The following is a 19,826-nucleotide window of genomic DNA, read 5'->3' as shown; positions in this document are numbered from 1 at the left end:
TCATGCTCCTATCATGATCTTTATTCTCTCTCTTCTCCATCTCTATGTCTCTCTCTTCTCTCTCTCTCGTTCTCTTATTCTCTCTCTTCTCCATCATGCTCCTATCATGATCTATCTTACTATCTATCTAACTCTCTTTCTGTTTCTATCAAACTCTCTATCTATCTACTTCTCTCTCTCTCTCTATCTATATATCTCTCTCTTTATATCTATCTATCTCTCTATCTCTCTATCTCTCTTTCTCTTTCTATCAAACTCTCTATCTGTCTACTTCTGTCTCACTATCTATCTATCTATCTCTCTCTCTCTCTCTTTATATCTATCTAACTCTCTTTCTCTTTCTATCAAACTCTCTATCTATTTCTCTCTATCTATCTCTCTCTTTCTCTCCATCAATCTCTATATGGGACGTGAAGGGATGGATGACGAGTAGTGACAGACAGCAGCTTGACATAGGGTTTGTCATGTCTCCCCTCCTGCCACACGTGAGAGAAGTTACATTTTTGTCACCATCGCTGTTGTCCCATCCTCGTCCCGTCACCTGACATCGTCCCAGTCACAGGAGACAAAAAGGATATATCCACAATTAAATATTTTAAGTATTCAGTTTTAAACATTTTAAACATTTTAAACATTCTCTCTCTCTCTCTCTCTCTCTCTCTCTCTCTCTCTCTCTCTCTCTCTCTCTCTCTCTCTCTCTCTCTCTCTCTCTCTCTCTCTCTCTCTCTCTCTCTCTCTCTCTCTCTCTCTCTCTCTCTCTCCCTCCCTCTCGGGCTCCCTCTCTTTGTCAGTCTCTCCCTCTCTCGTACTCCCTCCCTCTGTCCGTTCCCCTCTCTCTCCATCTCCCACTCCCGTACTCCCTGTCTCTCTCATGAACTTCCTCCTCTCGCTCTCACTTCCTCTTGCTCGGACTCCCTCTCTCTCTATCTCCGGAACTTCCTCTCTCTCTCTCTCTCTCTCAGGTTCCCTCTCACCCTCTCTCTCAGGTTCCCTCTCAGTCTCTCTCTCTATCTCAGATTCTCTCTACCTCTCAGATTCCCTCTCTCTCTCTCAAACTTCCTCTCTCTCTTGGATTCTCTCTTTCTCTCTAAAACTTCCTCTCTCTCTTGGATTATCTCTCTCTCTCAAACTTCCTCTCTCTTGGATTATCTCTCTAAACCTTCCTTTCACTCTTTGATTCCCTCTCTATCAGATTCTCTCTCTATCTCAGACTCCCTCTCTCTCTCTTGGACTCGTCTCCCTCTCTCTCTCTTTCAGTCTCCACCTCCCCCTTTCTCAGACTATCTCTCTTTCGGTCTCCCCCCCCCCATCTCTCCCTCTCTCTCGAACTCCCTCTCCCTCTTTCGGTCTCCCTCTCTCTCTCGAACTCCCTCTCCCTCTTTCGGTCTCCCTCTCTCTCTCGAACTCCCTCTCCCTCTTCAGTCTCCCTCTCTATTTCCCTCCATCTCCCTCCCTCTCTCTCTCCCTACCTCTATGTGTCTCTCTCTCTCTTTCAGTCCCCTCCCTCTCTCGGACTTGTTCTCCTCCTTCAGTCCCCCCCTTCTCTCCCTCATTTGATCTCTCTCTTTCTCTCTCTTTCTCCCTCAAGGTCAATATCTCTCTCTCAATCAGTGTGTCTCTCTATCCCTTTCTTTCTCTCTCTATCTCTCCCTCTCCCTCTCTCTCAGTATCTGTTGCTTAATTCTAAATAGAAACAGAATTATATTTTTTCCCTTTTTTCATCATTTATGATTCCGTCACCATCTATTTTGCCATGTCATCTGTCACCTTCACAGGGCTAGAAAATGTCATCCGTCACTGTCATGTCATTTGTCAAAGTGACCAATGATGTGTGGAGTTCTCTCGCTCTCTCTCTCTTTCTCTAACCATTTATCTGTTTTTTCTCTCTCTATCTCTCTCTTACTCTCTGTCTCTCTTTTCTCTCCATCTTTCTCTCTCCTTCTCCATCTTTCTCCTTCTCGTTATCTTTCTCTCTCCATCTCTCTATTTCTCTCTCTTATAATATCTCTCTATTTCTCTCTCTTACTATGTCTTTCTATCTATTTATTTCTATCTCTTATTATATCTCTCTCTATTTCTCTCTCTTACTATCTTACTCTCTATTTCTCTCTCTTACTATATCTTTCTATCTCTTTATTTATCTCTTATTGTATATCTCTCTATTTCTCTCTCTTACTCTCTATCTCTCTATTTCTCTCTCTTACTCTCTATCTCTCTATTTCTCTCTCTTATTATATATCTCTCTCTATCTCTCTATTTCTCTCTCTATATCTTTTATCTCTCACCTTCTCTCTACCTATCTTTCTCTCTCTCTTATCTCTCTCCTTCTCTCTACCTATCTTTCTCTCTCTCTTATCTCTCTCCTTCTCTCTACCTATCTCTCTCTCTCTCTCTTTTATCTTTCTCCTCTCTTCCTACCTCTCTCTCTCTCTCTTTTATCTCTCTTCTTCTCTCTACCTATATCTCACTCTTTTTATCTATCTCCTGCGCTCTAACTATCTCTCTCTTTTTTTTCTTTTTATCTCTCTCCTTCTCTCTACCTATTTCTCTCAGTTTATGAATCTCTCTACTTCTTTCTACTTATCTTTCTCTGTCTTTATCTTTCTATCTCTCTCCCTCTCTGTACCTATCTTTCTATCTCTCTTTGTTAATCTGTCTCTCTCCTTCTCTCTATCTATCTCTCTCTATATCTTTCTATCTTTCTCTCCATCTATCTATCTATCTATCTCTTTCTCTCTCTCTTTTCTCTATCTAATCTATATTTCTCTTTCTATCTCTCTCTCTTGATCTTTCTATCTCACTTTGTCTCTCTTTTTCTTTCTATCTCTCTTTGTCTCTCTCTCTTTCTCTTTCTATCTCTCTTTGTATCTCTTTTTCTCTCTTTCTATCTCTCTCTTTGACTCTCTTTTTCTACCACTCTCTCTTTCTCTTTCTATCTCTCTTGGTCTCTCTTTTTTTCTCTTTCTACCTGTCTCTCTTTCTCTTTCTATCTCTCTTGGTCTCTCTTTTTTTCTCTTTCTACCTCTCTCTCTTTCTCTTTCTATCTCTCTTGGTCTCTCTTTTACTCTCTTTCTCTTTCTATCTCTCTCTTTGACTCTCTTTTTCTCTTTCTATCTCTCTCTTTGACTCTCTTTTTCTCTTTCTACATCTATCTTTTTCTCTCTCTATATATATATCTCTCTCTCTTTCCATCTATATCTATCTCTCTCTTTTCCACTATCATTTTATCTCATATTCTTTGTCCATCTCTGTCTTTCTCTATATATCTATCTTGCTCTTCTCTCTGTATCTCTCTCTCTTTTTCTGTTATATATATATATATATATATATATATATATAGTTGCATACAACTAATAAATATTTTTCTATATGAGCCTTTCCATTCTTTTTAACTACAGGTTTATTATCATCTCGCTATCAATCTCTCTCTCTCTCTTTCTGTCTCTCTATCTACCTATCTATTTATCTATCTATTTCTCTCTCTCTCTCTCTCTCTCCTTTCTATCACTCTTTCTCTTTCTCTCTCTATCTATGTCATACTTTCTCTGTCTTTCTTTCTCTCTCTTTCTCTCTCCAGCTGTCTCTCTTTCTCTGTCTATCTATCTCTCTTTCTCTCTCTACATCTATATATATTTATATCTATCTCTCTCTCTTTCTCTATCTATCTATCTCTTTCTCTCTCTATCTATCTCTCCTGCTCTCTATCTCTCTGTCCATCTATATATCTCTAGCTATCTATGTCTCTCTCACCATCTCTCTATCCATCTATTTATTTATCTCTACCTATATGTCAATCCATCTCTTTATCTATCATTCTCTGTTATGGATCTCTCTTGTCTTCTCTATTTCTTTCTCTCTCTATCTCTCTACTTCCCTGTCTCTTGATCTCTTGTCCTCTCTATTTCTCTCTTTACATATTTCTCTCATTCTCTATAATTACCTCTGTATCTATCTTCCTATGTATCTCTATTTCTTTCTCTATCTGTCTCTCTCTAGATTACTTATTTAATGCTTACTACCAAAAGGATTATTTCTCTAAGATCCAATGTTTAAGACTTTTAATTCCTGAATGAAGAAAGTGAAATTTCACTCTTTAATGGACAATCATCCAGAACTAGGTTTTATTAATGAGAAATGACAGATTTGAATTATCATTTATAACCTCATTCTAATTTACACCCTATCTCACTTGATCATTCACCTGAATTTTTTTTCTTGTATGCTTAATCTAGACAAGTTTTCCTCTCTCTAGAAAATCAACAAGGTTTTATTCTTTATTGAATAGTGCCAAAGTGAAGTACGAATGTTCTGATAGTTCATAGGAAAGACAAGAGAGATTGACATTTGCCAAGTTTTAAATGGTCTGATTATTAGTATTATTATTGGCAAAAACAAAATGTCAGGTACAATCAACACAAGGGTTATGCTTGTAGACCAATCCAGCCGTGCCTTGGATGCCACCTAGGAGGGTTTTATAAATTTAAGGTTGAGTGTTTGGGAGAGTTTATAGGAGTGGGGCAAGTGTAGATATTCCACTTACACATGCACCCCACTCGCCCACGCCCATGACAAAAAGGAAAAAGATATGATAGTGATATCGCTGCATCTTGTTGTGGAGACCTCAGCCGCCAGCAACTTGTTCATGTCTCCCCTATGAGTTGGCCATGCATGGAGTAGGTGCTATGTTCGCCCTTATTAGGTATCATCTTGGAGCTTCGCGAAGGGTACAATATCTATGCGGGATGCTGTGCATTCCCGCGTCTAGTGCTTCGCGCGATTCACCACTCGTGGGGGTTGTCGGGCACAAGAGTTCGTCGTGTGTGAGTCTCTAGATGCGATGGCTTTCTTGAGCCTCTCGGGAAGGTCCTACTAAGTAGAATAGACAGGATGGGTGCGAGAGCGTACCGCATAATTGGGGAGGACATCTATCGTTTGATTCCCCTCTCACATCAGGTGGTGTATGCTGGTGAGGCGCGTGCGACACCACGTGATGTCTCATCACACACCCTGGAGACGCTCTAGAGAGCATGAGCTTGTACAGAGCATATCGACTAAGAACTATGAGTCTGATTCTTTGATGATGCCTTGAAGGTTTTGCTCCTAAAAGGAGCAAGCCATCACGTATCATCATGGTCTCCGCTGATATGTTAGTCTAAACTCCATAGAAATGTGAGAAACCAAAAATAATACTCCATGTATGGTTTCAAAGGAGACAACTTCCACCAGCTGGCCCAGGGTCTCCTTTGACTGCACCGTCCACATTGAGCTTGATCGAACCCATTGGCAGTGGGTGGTAATGCAGGTTGAAGCAATCGGAATGCCTTAGGTGAGGAGTGCATCACACATAGATAGTGAGCGTCAGACAAATGGTGGTATGATGCAAATGATTCATCATTGCCATAGCTTGATGCGGCTCATGAAATCCTATTTGCTCATGGTGGACCTTGTAAAACGAAAAGAGTTTCACCCTTTTCATATCTCCCCTAGTAAGTATGCTATGGTAATGTGTAGATAAGGGCTAAGCTTAGAGTATGTTGACACGATAAAGATCTTGTCAAAACACTCTAGCAGTGTTCGTGTGGTATGGGAATGAAAACTCAGGTGCCAATAGTGAGTCAATTGGCGCTAACATGCTATAGCAATCTAAGTATGGAAGAAGAGGTGTTCCATAGTCTCAACCTGAGGAGATATTGGGAAAAATGGCATCGCGAAGTAACAAAGAGACCAATACGGGTCACCCGATCATCAATTGGTAGGCCACATGCATGAATATCTAAAGGAAGAACAAGATGCGGGTGATAATTGCTGGGTGCCAAGTATGTCGACCCCAAGCTTGCATAGGAAATCACTCTTAGTAGATATTCCAAAAGGAACGACAACAAAAGATATAGAGTGTACCGATAGAGTATGCAGCAAAATGCTAATGAGGATGTGACATATGAGTTGCATGCACCCTCAAGAGGATAGAAAGCGAAGTGTCTATCCTTTCAGTTTCTTTCTCAGCTTGGCCAATAAGGCATCAAAATTATGATGTTATGCTTGACCAAGAAAGATGGGACATCTAATATAGTCTAAAGGAAGGTATCCTCGTGAGTCTTGAGCGTAATGATGGATGATATAGTCACATTGCCGTAGACCACGTGTAGCAGTGAAGAAACGGGTGGAGTTTTCATCCTCTAATAGAGAGAAATGATTCTCTATAATACAAGCATCAACGAGATTGATGAATGATTCTCAATAATCAAAGTGTCACAACACTATAGTAAGGAAAGTCCATTCGACTCTATCAAACACCTTCTCCACATCGAGTTTGATGATGGTGTTTAAACCTTAAATATAAGATTTTAGTGATGTACTAACTTTTAAACTAGCATGATATTGTCATGGATCTATCGGCCCTTGACAAAACCACAATACTCAAGAGAGATGAGTCAATTTTTAACGATTTTAGATATAACCTTGTAGCATACATTACAAAGGCTAATGAGTCAAAATTCTTTAAAAGAAGCTAGATTATGCACTTTCGGGATAAGCTCAAAGAAAGTGAATTTCTATATTCTAGGAAAGACTTTTTGTACAAAGATCTCCTTGGTAGACTCTACTAAGAATGCGCATATGATATCCCAACAAGCTATGTAAAATTCAGCTGAAAAGCCATGAGGCACTAGGGACTTGTTCCTACTAAGTGAGTAGACCACCTCCTTGATCTCTGCGTGTGTAGGAAGACTGTGAATATGGTATTTTCTTGGTCAGTTACTGGATGTGGGATGGAGGAGAGTATATCATAGGTTATCTCTGTTGGCTCGGAGGTAAGAAGGGAATGAAAATAGGTAACACCAGCTATCACCAATTGTTCTTGATATTGATTATATGTACCTAGTAGGGTTGTATAGTTAGGTCGAGATCTATGTCAAATCAATGCATGAAAGAAACATGTATTTCTATCACCCTCTCTAAGCCACAAGATATGTTACTTCTAGATATAGTAAATCTCATGTCCTCGCATGACATCATCAAGCTGCTCGCTAATCATAATCTTCTACTCCCAAGCTGCATTGGTCCAAGCTCCTTGAAGTTGGCGCTCAGCTATTGTGAGATATGTCTTTAGCATCTCAACTTGTATGCGTGCGTCCCCGAATACACGTCCATTCCTCCATTTTAGGTAGAGTTTGAGATTCCTCGATCGATAACTGAAGTTCTGCATAGGCGTAGTAGAAAGCCTAATGTTGGAGCCACATGGCGTGGAACAAAAAAGGAGGTCTAAATACTCTAGCACTCGTGTTTGGGAGGACGAGGACCGGTGAGTGATCAAAATAATACCGTAGTAGAAGCATAACAATAATAGAGCATTGCATGAGGGTAATGTTGTTGGTAAAAAAACAATCAAACCGCTCATACATATGAGCAAAAGTATGGCGCTTATTGCACCATGTCCAAATCTTGCCCATAGAAGGTGGCTCAACGTGTGATGTTTTGTGTATGAAAAAACATCACACGTTGAGCCACCTTCTATGGGCAAGATTTGGACAAATGGAGATTAACAAGATAATGGTAGTTCTGAATATATTGTATAGGTTCCCCGCATTTGGCCTCACGCACTAGGTCTCCATGTGACACAGACTACAGTGAGCATGTAAGGTGGTATTGCAAAGGTAACATATTGTGTCCGTTCGCCAAGTAACTCTAATGAATAATCTCTTGTTTATAATAACCAGAACCTATTCAAGGAGTGACAGTAGGCATGATTCATTCCAAATTTCCTCATGATGGAATGGATAGTGTATGATGTAATCATCGGTTCAATAAGCCCAACTATTCCTAGTTTGTGCTTATTGATGAGTGAAATGAGATGTGATTGAGTGTGAGAGTTACCAATGCCTCAACGATTCTAAATAAGATTTGGAATCATAAAAACTATTGGCTTGAACAATGCAACCCATGATAGTGTGTTATAGATACGATGTGAAAGGGGGTGTCTGAGTGGTGTCTGTTAGGAGGGGCTATGTCAGTATTTGATCCTCATAGATGGATTTATCATCCTTTTGGGAGGGAGTAGTAAGGCGGGGTGGAGGAGATGAGGGACTAATAATAGGGGATGGTGGGGTATGAGGTGAAGAAGGACGAGAAGGTCTGAGGAGAGAGTGACTTGTAGTGTCATTAGTGGAGAGGTTTACTTGACAAGGTTGGCGCTCCTCTGACTCAATGCATCCTCTAGTATCAAGTCCATCTGATAAGTCTAAAATGGAAAAAAAAATCGACGATAGTGGAGGGAGCATACCCTCTTTGCCCTTGCTTGATGACGAGGTAGGAGGTGGCACATTTTTGGCTTTATTGTGAATTTTGGGATGCTTCACAATGCCTTTCTTCACTAACTGATGAGCTATAGATGAGGGCTGGGTAGAGGTAGTGGCAACATAAGGCTGAACTAGAGTGGGTGCAGCTGGTGGAGTGCTCGTCTCTAACAGTGGTGTTGGACAAGATTGGATGGTTGGAGGTGGGCGATGATAAGGGCGACGTGCATGTGCAATGTTCCTTGCCTTTTGCAATGTAATCATTGTAGGGCAAGGAGGGGAAGGCTATTGTGGTCGACGAGGTAGCCTCCATCACCCTTTGGCGACAAGCATGGATAGAATGTCCGAGGAGAGTGTAATGTGTACAGAATTGATGTAATTTCTTATACACGATGTGCTAATATATCTGCTCATCACCCTTCCTAACTAAGATCATACATTGGAGACTCTAAAAAAGGTCAATCTCTACACAAACGAGTGCATATCCAGGGCGATTTGACAAATGTATGTATTTCTCAAGACATATAAATGTTTCTACAGTGTTGGCCAATGATTCAAGGGCATTGGGCGTAAAAAAATGGGGTTGAAGGCCAAGGAAGCCAACCCACGGTAGGATAAAATGAGGGTGTTGGTCACGAGAGGTACTCATCTTTTCAATTGTACAACAATATGTGTGCATGATGGATACACTAATTGTCCATGTGGTGTGGCTCCAAGCCTTCCTAAACTCCTCTTCAAGCTCGAATCTAATAAAGACGCTACAGTGGTTGCGGGCACCAATGACAACGTGACCTATGAAATTCCCTAGGGCTAAGTATGTCATCATGATGTCATGGATTAGAAGACCCTTGGTAACAAAACATCCAACCAATGTGAATTGAAAAGGCGCTGCCATCTGTAAGGCTCTTTTAAGAATGCGACAAGTTTCATTCCATCAGTTCTTGTATAGGCCCGCATTGGGATCGTGTTGACATGTGTCGAGGGAAGCGTGCTCCTCAGTAATCGATGGTTAGAGATCATCTATGGTTTGTTAGCTACACGGGCTGCCCATGATAATGTCGAGGTTGAGGTGGAGGTTCCAGTCATTCCCCCCTTTGCAATAGGGGCAAGGTCAGAAGGAGCGCTTGTAGTCAGGTCCAGGGGACTCTTAGACAAGTGTGTAACTATGTTGCCTAGATCTTACTCAAGTGACTGACACTAAGACACCTCAACTTCGACGATATCAGTAGAAGCAATGGTGGTGGAGCATACGACGTAGGCGTCCCATCCACATCTATCAATTTGATCGTAGGTTGAGCAACCAAATGTATCATATCCTTATTGAGCCAATCAAACAAGTCTACATTGTATGGATGGGAAGCTGAAATATTTGTACCAGTCAAGTCAGGAATGGCTAGACTAATTTGATCAGGAAACAATCAAACCTATCGAGTCAAGAGTATCCATATGACGGGGATAAAGGTATCAATCAGATTTGGCATGACAGGGACGGGGGTATTGGTCATGTCCGGTATGACAGGAATGGGGGTAACGATTAGATCTTGTATGAGCAGAGCTGTCTGATCTTGTTTGTCTAGGTTCATCAGGTCGATCAGCTCTTGACAGACCCAACTAATCTGGTCTGTTTTGGCCTGGTGGATTGAACTCTATTTCAACATTAAATGTTGCCACAAGAGTGGTGTCCAAAAGACCCATGTGAGAATGACAGTAAGATGTGGCCACGTTGGCACATCAAACGACCAGTAGGCACGTCTGCACTGATGTGGATGCTATGCGTCCATTTGACGTGTCAGACGGTCAAATGACTGTCAATGTGTCTCTTCAAGGATGACATGGCTGGTTGATCACATTTCCAAGGTGTTTGCCATGTCGGATAGCCCATAGTGGATGTTGGCCAATGTCGGGAACGCAATCCAATGCGGGCCCTCATGAACTACTTTGACAAAGAAGTTAAATGTTTAAAATGAAATCAAAGTAGGAAATGAAAAAAAAGCTTAAAAAAGGAAAAGGGTAGAAAACTTACCTTAGATCTTTAATCTACCCAAATAGGAGCTCTGCTGATCTGTTCGCAACTTATGTCCAGTCAAATCCTATTTAATTTTAGCCTACGAAACCAATAAAAGTAGTTTGTGTGGGATGCGAGATCACACAAGGGAGAGACATGCAAGAGCGACAAAATTTGCTAGAGAAAAAACCTATATTTTAGTCTACCCAAACAAGAGCAATACTGCTCTGTTTTCCACGTTTTTATAGCCAAATCTAATATATGATCCGAGATTGAACATGGGAAATAGGTTCAAAAATGGCAAAATTCACAAGAGAAAAAATCTAAATCTTTCATCTGCCCAAATAGGAGCTATAATGATCCGTTTGGTACGATTTTGGAGTCTAATCCAATAGACTTCTGCCTACAAATCCAATAAAATTAGTTTGAGCATGTTCAAAGATCAAATGAAAAAGTTATGAGCCAAAAACTGAAAGTTGGAAGAGAAATAATGGAGCTCAAGGAGGTTGAATGGAGTTCGTCAAAGCCAAGGACAAGATTCAAATGGTCTCATCATGATTCTATTATTTCTGTATCTTATTGACCCATCAATATTTCAGATTTCAATTTTATTCTCAATAACTCCCCACAGAATTGAGAAAATTTATTTTCAGTTTTCTTCTGCCGAAAGAAAAATATTGTAATCTCTCCTTAGATAAATTGTCATGTCTGGGGATTGTATTCATGAACTAGCTACTACTATAAGAAATCATCAACCCAACTAGAATCTGATAATGATTTTATTATATTTGGATCAGTAATCTGATTGACAAATATGTGCCCTTTGTTAGTATATGATTTCAATGTGTTAGGGTCTTTGAAACTTATGGTAATTGCTTCTGTAATTGCTTTTAAATAATTTTGTAAACCCGTATGATGGTTGGTTGCTTGGGTTCTTTGGATTGTTCCTAATGTTCTAAGATTAGGGGAATTCATCAAATAATCTAGTTAATATTTATTCCCTTATGCATAACCCATTAACAGATGTACAATCAAACAAGTACTCCTGGGGTTAATTATACAAACAAATTCATAAAGTAAAATTTTAAAAGCCATAATTCCAACGTATAGACGTTGAACTATGACCAATAAATTGGAAGAATGTGACAATAAGAATCATTATCTTAGCCCAAGAAATCGTTCTCTTGGTTGTAAAGTACCATTAAAAATTACCACTAGACCAAAGTAACAAGCAGGGTTTAGATTCATTTGTAGGAAAATAAACTTTTTAAGGAAAATTTATTTCAGATATTTGAGACCGCGACTATCATAAGAAAAACGCATAGTAGTCCTCTGTCAAAATAAACCATTAAATCTTCCTTTCTCTCTGTCTATCTATCCGTACATCTAACTATCTCCCTATTTGTCAATAGTTTATATCGATATCATCCTCATAAGAAAAATTCAAATTTTTGAAGAGCCTAATATGCATAAATTAGTATTATGAAGCCTATATTTCAAGATTGAAATAAGCCCACCTCCAACTTAGGCTTTGCCTCAGCGTTAAATACTTTACAAAGGATCTCGTAACTTGCTTCAGCTTCACTCTGTTCAAGAGAAGCCCAAATCAGATAACATTGATCAAAAAAATTTTAAAGTAATCTTCAATGTTTATTTATTTGAAAAAATAATGTGATGTTCAATTTGTGGATCGAATTTGAATGGTTGATTCATCTTTCAGATGTCTCTCACTATTAATTGATTGAAATTTTGATCCGGAAACCTCTGTGCAAAAAGAGGAGATAAGATCATACCAATGGATCAACCTTCGACGGCGAAATCTTCGAAATTTGATACCTGTTTTGAAAACCAATTAACAGAAAGAACATAAGTTAGGACAAAATATCTAATACACTTACCTTAACTTGCACAAGTAAAATTTCATCGCCGGTTCATTAGATTTCTGTACAGTCAGCATAACAGCCGCCATTTTACTCTGGAAAAATAAATTAAAGTAAAATAAAATTTCAAGAAACATCAGATCTTCGGAGTACAAAATTCTCAACGTACCTTGAGAGCAATTAGTTCGATAAGCTGCATGAGGAACTTCCCCAACCCTTTTCCTTGAACATGAGGCTCTAATTGCAGCTCATAAACATAAAGAACGGGTAAATCTTCTTCAATGGTGAATCGATAATTTACGACACCGACAATCGGATGCGTCTGATTTTCCTCCTCCCTTATGAATATATAGCAGGCTTCTGGGTCAACCATTTCCCTGCGCTTCACTTTCTCCTCCGTTGACCACTCATTGCCATATCTTTTCTCCATATTGACCTACAAAGCTGGATTACTGAACATAAAAATATAAAAATAAATAAATAGCCGAATATCACTACCTTGAGGAGAGATTGAATGTATTGTTTGATCGGAATAGATAGCCCAGATCCGCTTCCAGACTCGAGAAACAGAGAGAGACCTGAAATCATTAGCGGGATTTATTGTAAATGATAGAAGGAAAAATTATGATCGAACAGAAGAAGCGGGATTTATTAAGAAAATAGAGTAATCATTCGATATAAGAGTTCTTATAGTAACTTAATTTGATGAATGCAGAGATCTGGAAACTGACATGAATAAATCCTAGCTTCCAAGAACTGCTATTGTTAGCAGGAAAATGACGGAGAAAATAAAAAAAATGATAATGATGCAATAGCTATATTAATATGATTTATAATGCGTAAGAGTTTTTATAAGAGTAGGTTAATTAATGAATCTAGAGGGCGCGCTATAGAAATGGATCCATCCAAGTTAAGAAGATGTGATAAAGAATGAGAGATGCGATTCAGTGATTCGGAGGCTTACCATTTCTTTGATATTTCAGGAAGGCTGGAAAAGAAGATAGATGGTCCCCGACGGCATATGCAGCCTTAACAACTTCATTGATGGCCTTTCTGCGCTCAAGAATCTTAAGGACAATTGATTTTATTCAGATGTTTCCCAGATTATTACTGATAACAGTGAAATGGAGACGAACTACCTTCGGATTCGCAAGTGGAAACCTGTATGACATGGATGAAGAAAGAAAAATGGAAAAAGGAAAGCAGTAAACCTAGTTTTTCATCGAAGTTCAATCGCATCGAGTCCGCAAGAACGAAGTGCAACCGTTGATTTCTCTCTTTGATAATGATTAGAAATTTTTTATCACTTACTTAAGCGGTTTCTTGGAAAACTTGTCATTGCAAGAATTGAGATACAAGGCAAATATCATGGTGCGAACAACCATAAAAAATTTAACCTCGGCTATAGTTTTCCGAGATTATGACTAAGGAACATCGTACTGGACCGATGCAGCTTCATCCATCCACTTGTATGAGTCCACCAAAAGGTGATCTCACTCAATTACCAGTTATACCAAAAAAAAATAGGACTTTCGCATAACTCAATTCTTCGTGAGATGAAACGCGAAAAACGATCATTACCAAAAATCTGGCAGCAAGGAATAATCTAGTAGAATGAACGATACTCCCGAAAGATCTTGTTTCAGACGAACAAAAAGATATCCAGAAAATAATCAAGACTGGCAATCAATTCTCAGATTCAGATGATGAAAATGCAAACGATAATTATTTGAATACAATAAATAAATACCTCCTTTCTCTTGATCTTCCGCTCTTTGCTCCCATCTGCCATTTTCTGCGCGAAGGGCAGGAATTCTCGAAGATGTAACTATGGTTGTATTTATAGGTTCGAGTTGGATATTGCTTTCCCGCCTAAAATCTAAATTTTACAATTGATAAAGATAATGCGCTAAAATATATTATCGCAGTTTATTAAAATAAGTTTTATGACTGAGTAACTTTGAACGCGATCATTGTTTGACTGGTATTAAATTCCAAACAACTATAGTAAATCATTTATCAAGGCTCAATGTAAGACACACCAGACTACGTGGATTCTATGCTAGCAGTTCAAATGATTTAAGTATGCATATTTTTTATCAAATTTAGCTTGATGCATCTTATAAAAGACATAGATATGATGAAAGCACAGATAAATTAATCTAGAGAAGTATTACACAATTTTCAATCTTCATTGTAAATTTGGTTAGACATTATTTAGCTTTTATGTGCTAATTTTCCACAGCAAAGGTATACAATATAAAGAAACATCTTTTTTTATCTCATTAAATATAAGTGTGTCACTTCGGATTGTTCATCCTTATAAGATTGCCAAGCTTACACTTATACCAAATTTCTATCTCTTTTCCAGCATATATTATTTTAGTATTCAGTTTCTACAAGTAAAGGACATTTTATAGAAAAGATTGTTCTGAAAAATAGACTTATCTCAAGGCACTTTCGTTGAGATGAGCAACTAACGTGTGAAGATAAGAATAAAAGGGTTGATTCATCAAGGGGGGAATTTTTTTCCCATCCCAGACCCAGGACGATAGACCTTTACCTGAAGATTCTAGACAAGGTGTACACAAATTCAGAAATTTCAGTTCAACTTGCAGTCCATACAGGTTTAGATGGTAATTTTTTAAACCAAAAGTCCGTTCATTCTTGTCCAGGACAATGGCAAGACATGGCGATTTGGGGCCGGACAAAAATCCCTAGAAGAGGATGAAGACAATGCTCATCCTGATCCATCAAATTGTCACCATCCCATAAAAAACGTGCACAATATGAAGAACTATTATATTAGAGTTTCTTAAGACATGTGATTGGATAAGTGATTCGTGTATTTAGGAGTGCCAAACAAATATATAGTGAATAATGGTCAAACAAACTCCAATGGAACTTATTGACAATCGAGTGATGAACTCACTTTAAGACACTGAATCTTCAAATGGCAAAGACAAAGTTGAAAATCAGATGTCAGATTGTGAATGTGAATAACCCAAAAGTCTGAAAAATACTCTAACAGAGATTAGATAGTAAATCTAAACCTATGCAGAAATTAAATTGATCGAGCTCCTTGATTATGTCTCAATTTTGTCACTTTGTTGGATAACACTACCATTAAACATTTAATTTTAAGTCTCAAGGATACCTAACAGATGACTAATTATATGTTTTCAAGCTGCTTGTTTCATGGTCTGATTTTTCCTACACCTTCTAGTTTGAGTAATTTTGTGTTTCTTTGGACTTTCTAATACTTAATATTTCATATTCGATAATATATTTTGAAATGTTAACTATTGCATACCATGTACCTTGAGGTAAAGGGCACCAAGTTTTTAGGATAAGATATTTTTGTGTACATGTTTTGGTTAATTTCAACCTGTAAAGACTATTCTATTGTATTATTACACTTAAGAGAAATATAGTATACATTAGAGATTCATTGGAGTGGAAAAAAATTTGAAGGATGGATGTTCATATCAGGATAAAACATTAGCTAAAAACCATCATCATTTACCCTAGTTCAACCATGTCTTATTTTTTTATTATTATTGGCAAAATACCCAGGGGTTCTGCCCGTAGACCGAACCAATCGTGCCCTGGACGCCACCCAGGGAGGTTTTAAATATTAAGTGAAGTGTTTATAAGCGTTCATAGGTGTGGAGAGAGTGTCTCTTGTTTTTAGTTTCATTTGGACCTTTAGGGGAATGTCTTTCTTTGGACATTTCCCCTAAGTTTGTCATTAGGGCAACCACCTTTACCTATTTAAGGGATAGTATGCCCTAAGATCATTTTTGGACTTCTTTGATGAAAATTTGATTCTATTTCTAGTTGGAGTTCCAATTTTTCCTTAGGAGATTATCTTATTGTTCTCTAATGTAATCATGGGGACGACGACTGTCGATCGTCACCATCACAAAGTCCATACCGCCGCCAAAAGAACACTCATCACTGCCGCTGTTGCCACCGTAGTTTCTCATCATTCATTTATTGAAGATCATTTTGTCCAACCGCGCCGCCGACGTTCGTCATTGATCCAGCCATTGCCCTGCTACGACGTCGCTACCCGAGATGAACTTTGTCACTGCAGCACCGTTGACGCAGATTGGGCTCATGCCTCTCCCCCGCCCCCCCCCCCCCCCCCTTTTAGCAGGCGTCCGACTCGGGTCCGCAACCAACGCCGTGACGACACCCGATGCTCTGCGCCCCACAGCGAACCTTTGACCGCCCGTGCGACCAACTCATGGTTCCCAACAAGTGGGTCTTTCGGTCAACCAGCAGCCTCCTTTTAACTACTAGAGAGGTCGTCCACGATTGGCCTCCAAGCCACCTCGCGCATGCAATTGTGCTCAGGACCATCTTGTGCGGCTAACATGTCGTTGAGGCATCAGCCCATTGGTCCCCTTGGCCACATGGCACCCTTATGTCGACGTGGCACCTCTTCATTATCATTATCTCCTTTAGTGCCATCTCCTAGGATCCTCTGTTGGAGCTTAGTGTCGTAGGCCTTGCCACCACCACGAGAGTAGGAATTTTTTGTTCTTTAGTGTCGGAGTAGGCTCGTTACTGAAGATGGATGTGGACATGTACGGGCAGTAATTTCCTCCTCACTACGTCGGTATTCAAGCGCATCTGTAGGGTCATTGGGAGCCTCTCCTGCCCCTAGACCTTTCGTGTCATCTATTGATCCTATCGACTAAGTCGGCGACCTCTAGAGTGCCATTTAGTTGGTTTTCTAAACAATTGCATCACACTATCATTTCATCTCATATTTTTTATCCCCTGTGATGTAACACAAACCGACAAACCCAATTATCATGTTACATCATCATAGGGGAGCACGCCATCACATATTGCCATAGCGTCGGCTGATGTATTACTATGTACGCCATATAAAGATGAGAAAGCAAAAATGATACTCCATGTGTGGTTTCGTAGGATACCCCCTCCACTTGTTGGGCTCGAGTTCCCTTTGGCCGCACCATCCACATTAAGCTTTAGAAAGCCTATTGGTGGTGGATGTGAATGGACAATCTACAGCCGAGTGGTGATGGAAGTCACAATTGCCAGGATTCCTTTGGTGCAAAGTATATCGCATATAAGTGGGGAGCATCGAGCAATTGACAATACAACATGGCGTGTTCTTCGTAGCCATTGCTTGACGCATTGCGTGATGTCAATCGCTCTTAGGGTAAACCTTGCAAAACAAGAAGAATTGCACCCTTTCCATAGCTCCCATAGCAAGAATGCTATGGTGATGTGTAGATAAGGGCTAGGTTTAGAGCATATTGACGAGATAATGATCTTGTCAAAATACTCTATTGGTGTTAGCGTAGTATGGGTGCGTAAGAGCGGATGCCAATGGTGACTAAATTGACACCAAGAGTATATAGCAGTCTCACTGTCGAAGAAAAGGTGTTCCATAGTCTCAACTTGAGGAGAGATTAGCAACAATGGCAACACAAACTGAGTGATGAATACAAGTCACCCAATCATTAGTAGGAAGGCCACAATGCATGAATCTCCGAAGGAAGAATGAGACGTGAGTAATAATTGCCGGATACCTGATGCGTCCACCCCAAGTCTGTGTAGAGAATCTCTTTCAAAAGTGATACCAAGAGGACCGGCATGAGAAATTCCCATCAAGCGTGAGTGCCTAGATAGGGCAAGTTGGGGAGGTCCCTATTGTAGTAGCCATAGCCTATGGTAGGGAATCTAACGGAAGGCCATGTTGCTCCCATAGGAGTGACATGTTCCTTGTTAGTAACTATGTCACGGTCAATCGTAGCCTATGGTGGACAAAGTTATGATGGCGAGCCAAGTATCATACCAAACACTTATCATGACTTGGCTGATGTGCCAAGGTGTCAATGATGCTGACAAGTCTGCCACCTTTTGTAGCCCCTGATATTTGACTTCCTACGAGCCCACTCGTCGAACTTAGACGATATGACACACCCCAAGGAGGAGCTAGTGGTACACATACACCACACAAGCTTCTTAAAAAAAATAGCTTGGACGTCTTGAGGGCGCCTGATCCATAGACGCCCCTCGTCAGTCGTTTATCAAGCTTTCTACCAAGAGACTCAATGGTATCTATGGTCTCCCTCGAGGTGACCCGACCAAAGGAAATGCGCGTGTAATCTCTCCACAAAGTGAGAAATAGAGAGAAATAATGAGTGTACTACAAGGGTATGCAACGGGAAGCTCAGGAGGACATGTCGTATGAGTTGGATCCACCCCTAGGGGACAACCACGTATTAGTTACAACCATGTATGTAAGTTTAAGGCTATCAGACAGAAAACTTTTATTAAAAAAGATATAGTTGAATGTTAAACCATTGATGAAATTTTGCATAGATTTATGAATTATATTTGAAGTAACTAATAAATCAAACTAGTATTACTCTAACAAATTAAGATCTTTTGTGGTATTTTAGCTTTTGAATAATAACATATATGTGTGGTAAACCTACGTGGAGTCTGATGATTAAAATTAAGATAATGACAAATATATTGTCCATTGATGTGGTGTAAGAGCCTTAATAACAAACTAAGTTTTATGGCCTACAATCCAGTAACACACTACATGTATTCTTCAGTATTTATTGATATAAATTTAATCATACAATGCATTTGTATGTTTATACTGAATCTCAACATTCCGTTCATAAGGGTGTTATGATGAGATCATAATAGGATGATTGCTTTTCTTTTCCCACATATTTTTAAAAGCATACCTATTTATAGCATATTTGATAAGGACATTAAATATTGGGATAGAATAGTGTTATCTAGACCCACTCTAATGATGGGCATAGCTGATCCCCTAATCATTAATATAGTGGGTGCTCTTTAGGGAAATAATTAAATAAATTGATCTGTACGAATCCATAACTGTCATTTTGGTTAATTCTCGTCATGATTGTCTAAATGGTCCCTAGGCCTAAGATGTGTCATATGAGTGGGTTTAAGACACATTGTATGACTCGTCGTGATTGTATAAATGATCGTGAGATGTCTTATGGATGGATGGTTGTGCTTTGACTATTATCTACCAATTTCTAATCACAAGATTTGATATAATATTAGCTTGGGTTGAGGAATAAGTTCAAACAAGATGGGAATTTCCGCCCTTGGCCAAGGATTTCATTGCATTACAAGAGCAATAGCTTACCGATCACTTCCCAATGCATCAACATTAATTGGAATGACTGATTAAGGTTTTTAAATAGAGAAAAACTGAAGTCCTTCTATCAATAAATATTTGAACGAGACATGCAACATATGATTGCCTCGTAGGTCCCATATAAATCCTTCATCGGGGTGATTGGACATTGAAGGATATATATAAACTGTTGGAGTTTCCATAAAACTCTGTAAGTTATAAAGCATGCAAAGGCTGTATTTAGAAACATATGTGTAATTATTTCCTTGAATAAATGCAACCACTAATTAAATTATGATGAGAACACTATGGAGTGATCACTAGTCTTGAAACATCATAAATATTCTTATTATAATAAGACTTAACATGGACATACAAATATTTAGAAAGAATAGCACTATATATCTTAATTGTATGATATGGATGATTTTGGAGCTGATAGTGTAGAGACAATAGAATTATCTAGAAAAGAT

General features: G+C 39.2%; 1 protein-coding gene across 3 annotated transcripts; it reads right to left on the bottom strand.

Annotated features, from left to right (window-relative positions):
• Window positions 1-4,178: 4,178 nt before the first annotated feature.
• Window positions 4,179-14,049, bottom strand: LOC144704879 (Acyl-CoA N-acyltransferases (NAT) superfamily protein). 3 transcript variants are annotated; one of them, XR_013581921.1, is made up of 9 exons: window positions 13,927-14,049; window positions 13,141-13,243; window positions 12,675-12,754; window positions 12,346-12,612; window positions 12,195-12,271; window positions 12,090-12,132; window positions 11,814-11,882; window positions 10,315-10,396; window positions 4,179-4,461 (listed from the first exon to the last, which is right to left on the bottom strand). XR_013581921.1 is itself a non-coding variant. In XM_078577448.1 (8 exons), the coding sequence occupies exons 1-8, from the start codon at window positions 13,966-13,968 to the stop codon at window positions 10,382-10,384; spliced, it is 696 nt and encodes a 231-aa protein (XP_078433574.1). In that variant the 5' UTR covers window positions 13,969-14,049; the 3' UTR covers window positions 10,195-10,381. The 3 variants fall into 3 exon arrangements, 2 of the variants coding, with proteins under 2 accessions (XP_078433574.1, XP_078433573.1); XM_078577448.1 differs by lacking the exon at window positions 4,179-4,461 and having other exon boundaries at window positions 10,195-10,396; XM_078577447.1 differs by lacking the exons at window positions 4,179-4,461; window positions 10,315-10,396 and adding an exon at window positions 10,536-10,699.
• Between the last annotated feature and the right edge of the window lie 5,777 nt (window positions 14,050-19,826).

The sequence above is a fragment of the Wolffia australiana genome, chromosome 6, assembly GCF_029677425.1.
Source record: "Wolffia australiana isolate 7733 chromosome 6, ASM2967742v1".
Classification (NCBI taxonomy): domain Eukaryota; kingdom Viridiplantae; phylum Streptophyta; class Magnoliopsida; order Alismatales; family Araceae; genus Wolffia; species Wolffia australiana.
This window is presented reverse-complemented; position numbering and strand designations above follow the sequence as displayed.

Coding starts and splice junctions, on each gene's coding strand:
- LOC144704879 (XM_078577447.1), bottom strand. CDS start 13,968: ATGGCAGATGGGAGCAAAGAGCGGAAGATCAAGAGAAAGGAG. Junction 12,613..12,674: donor ACATTCAATCTCTCCTCAAG/GTAGTGATATTC, acceptor CCAGCTTTGTAG/GTCAATATGGAGAAAAGATA. Junction 12,272..12,345: donor TCGAACTAATTGCTCTCAAG/GTACGTTGAGAA, acceptor TTATTTTTCCAG/AGTAAAATGGCGGCTGTTAT.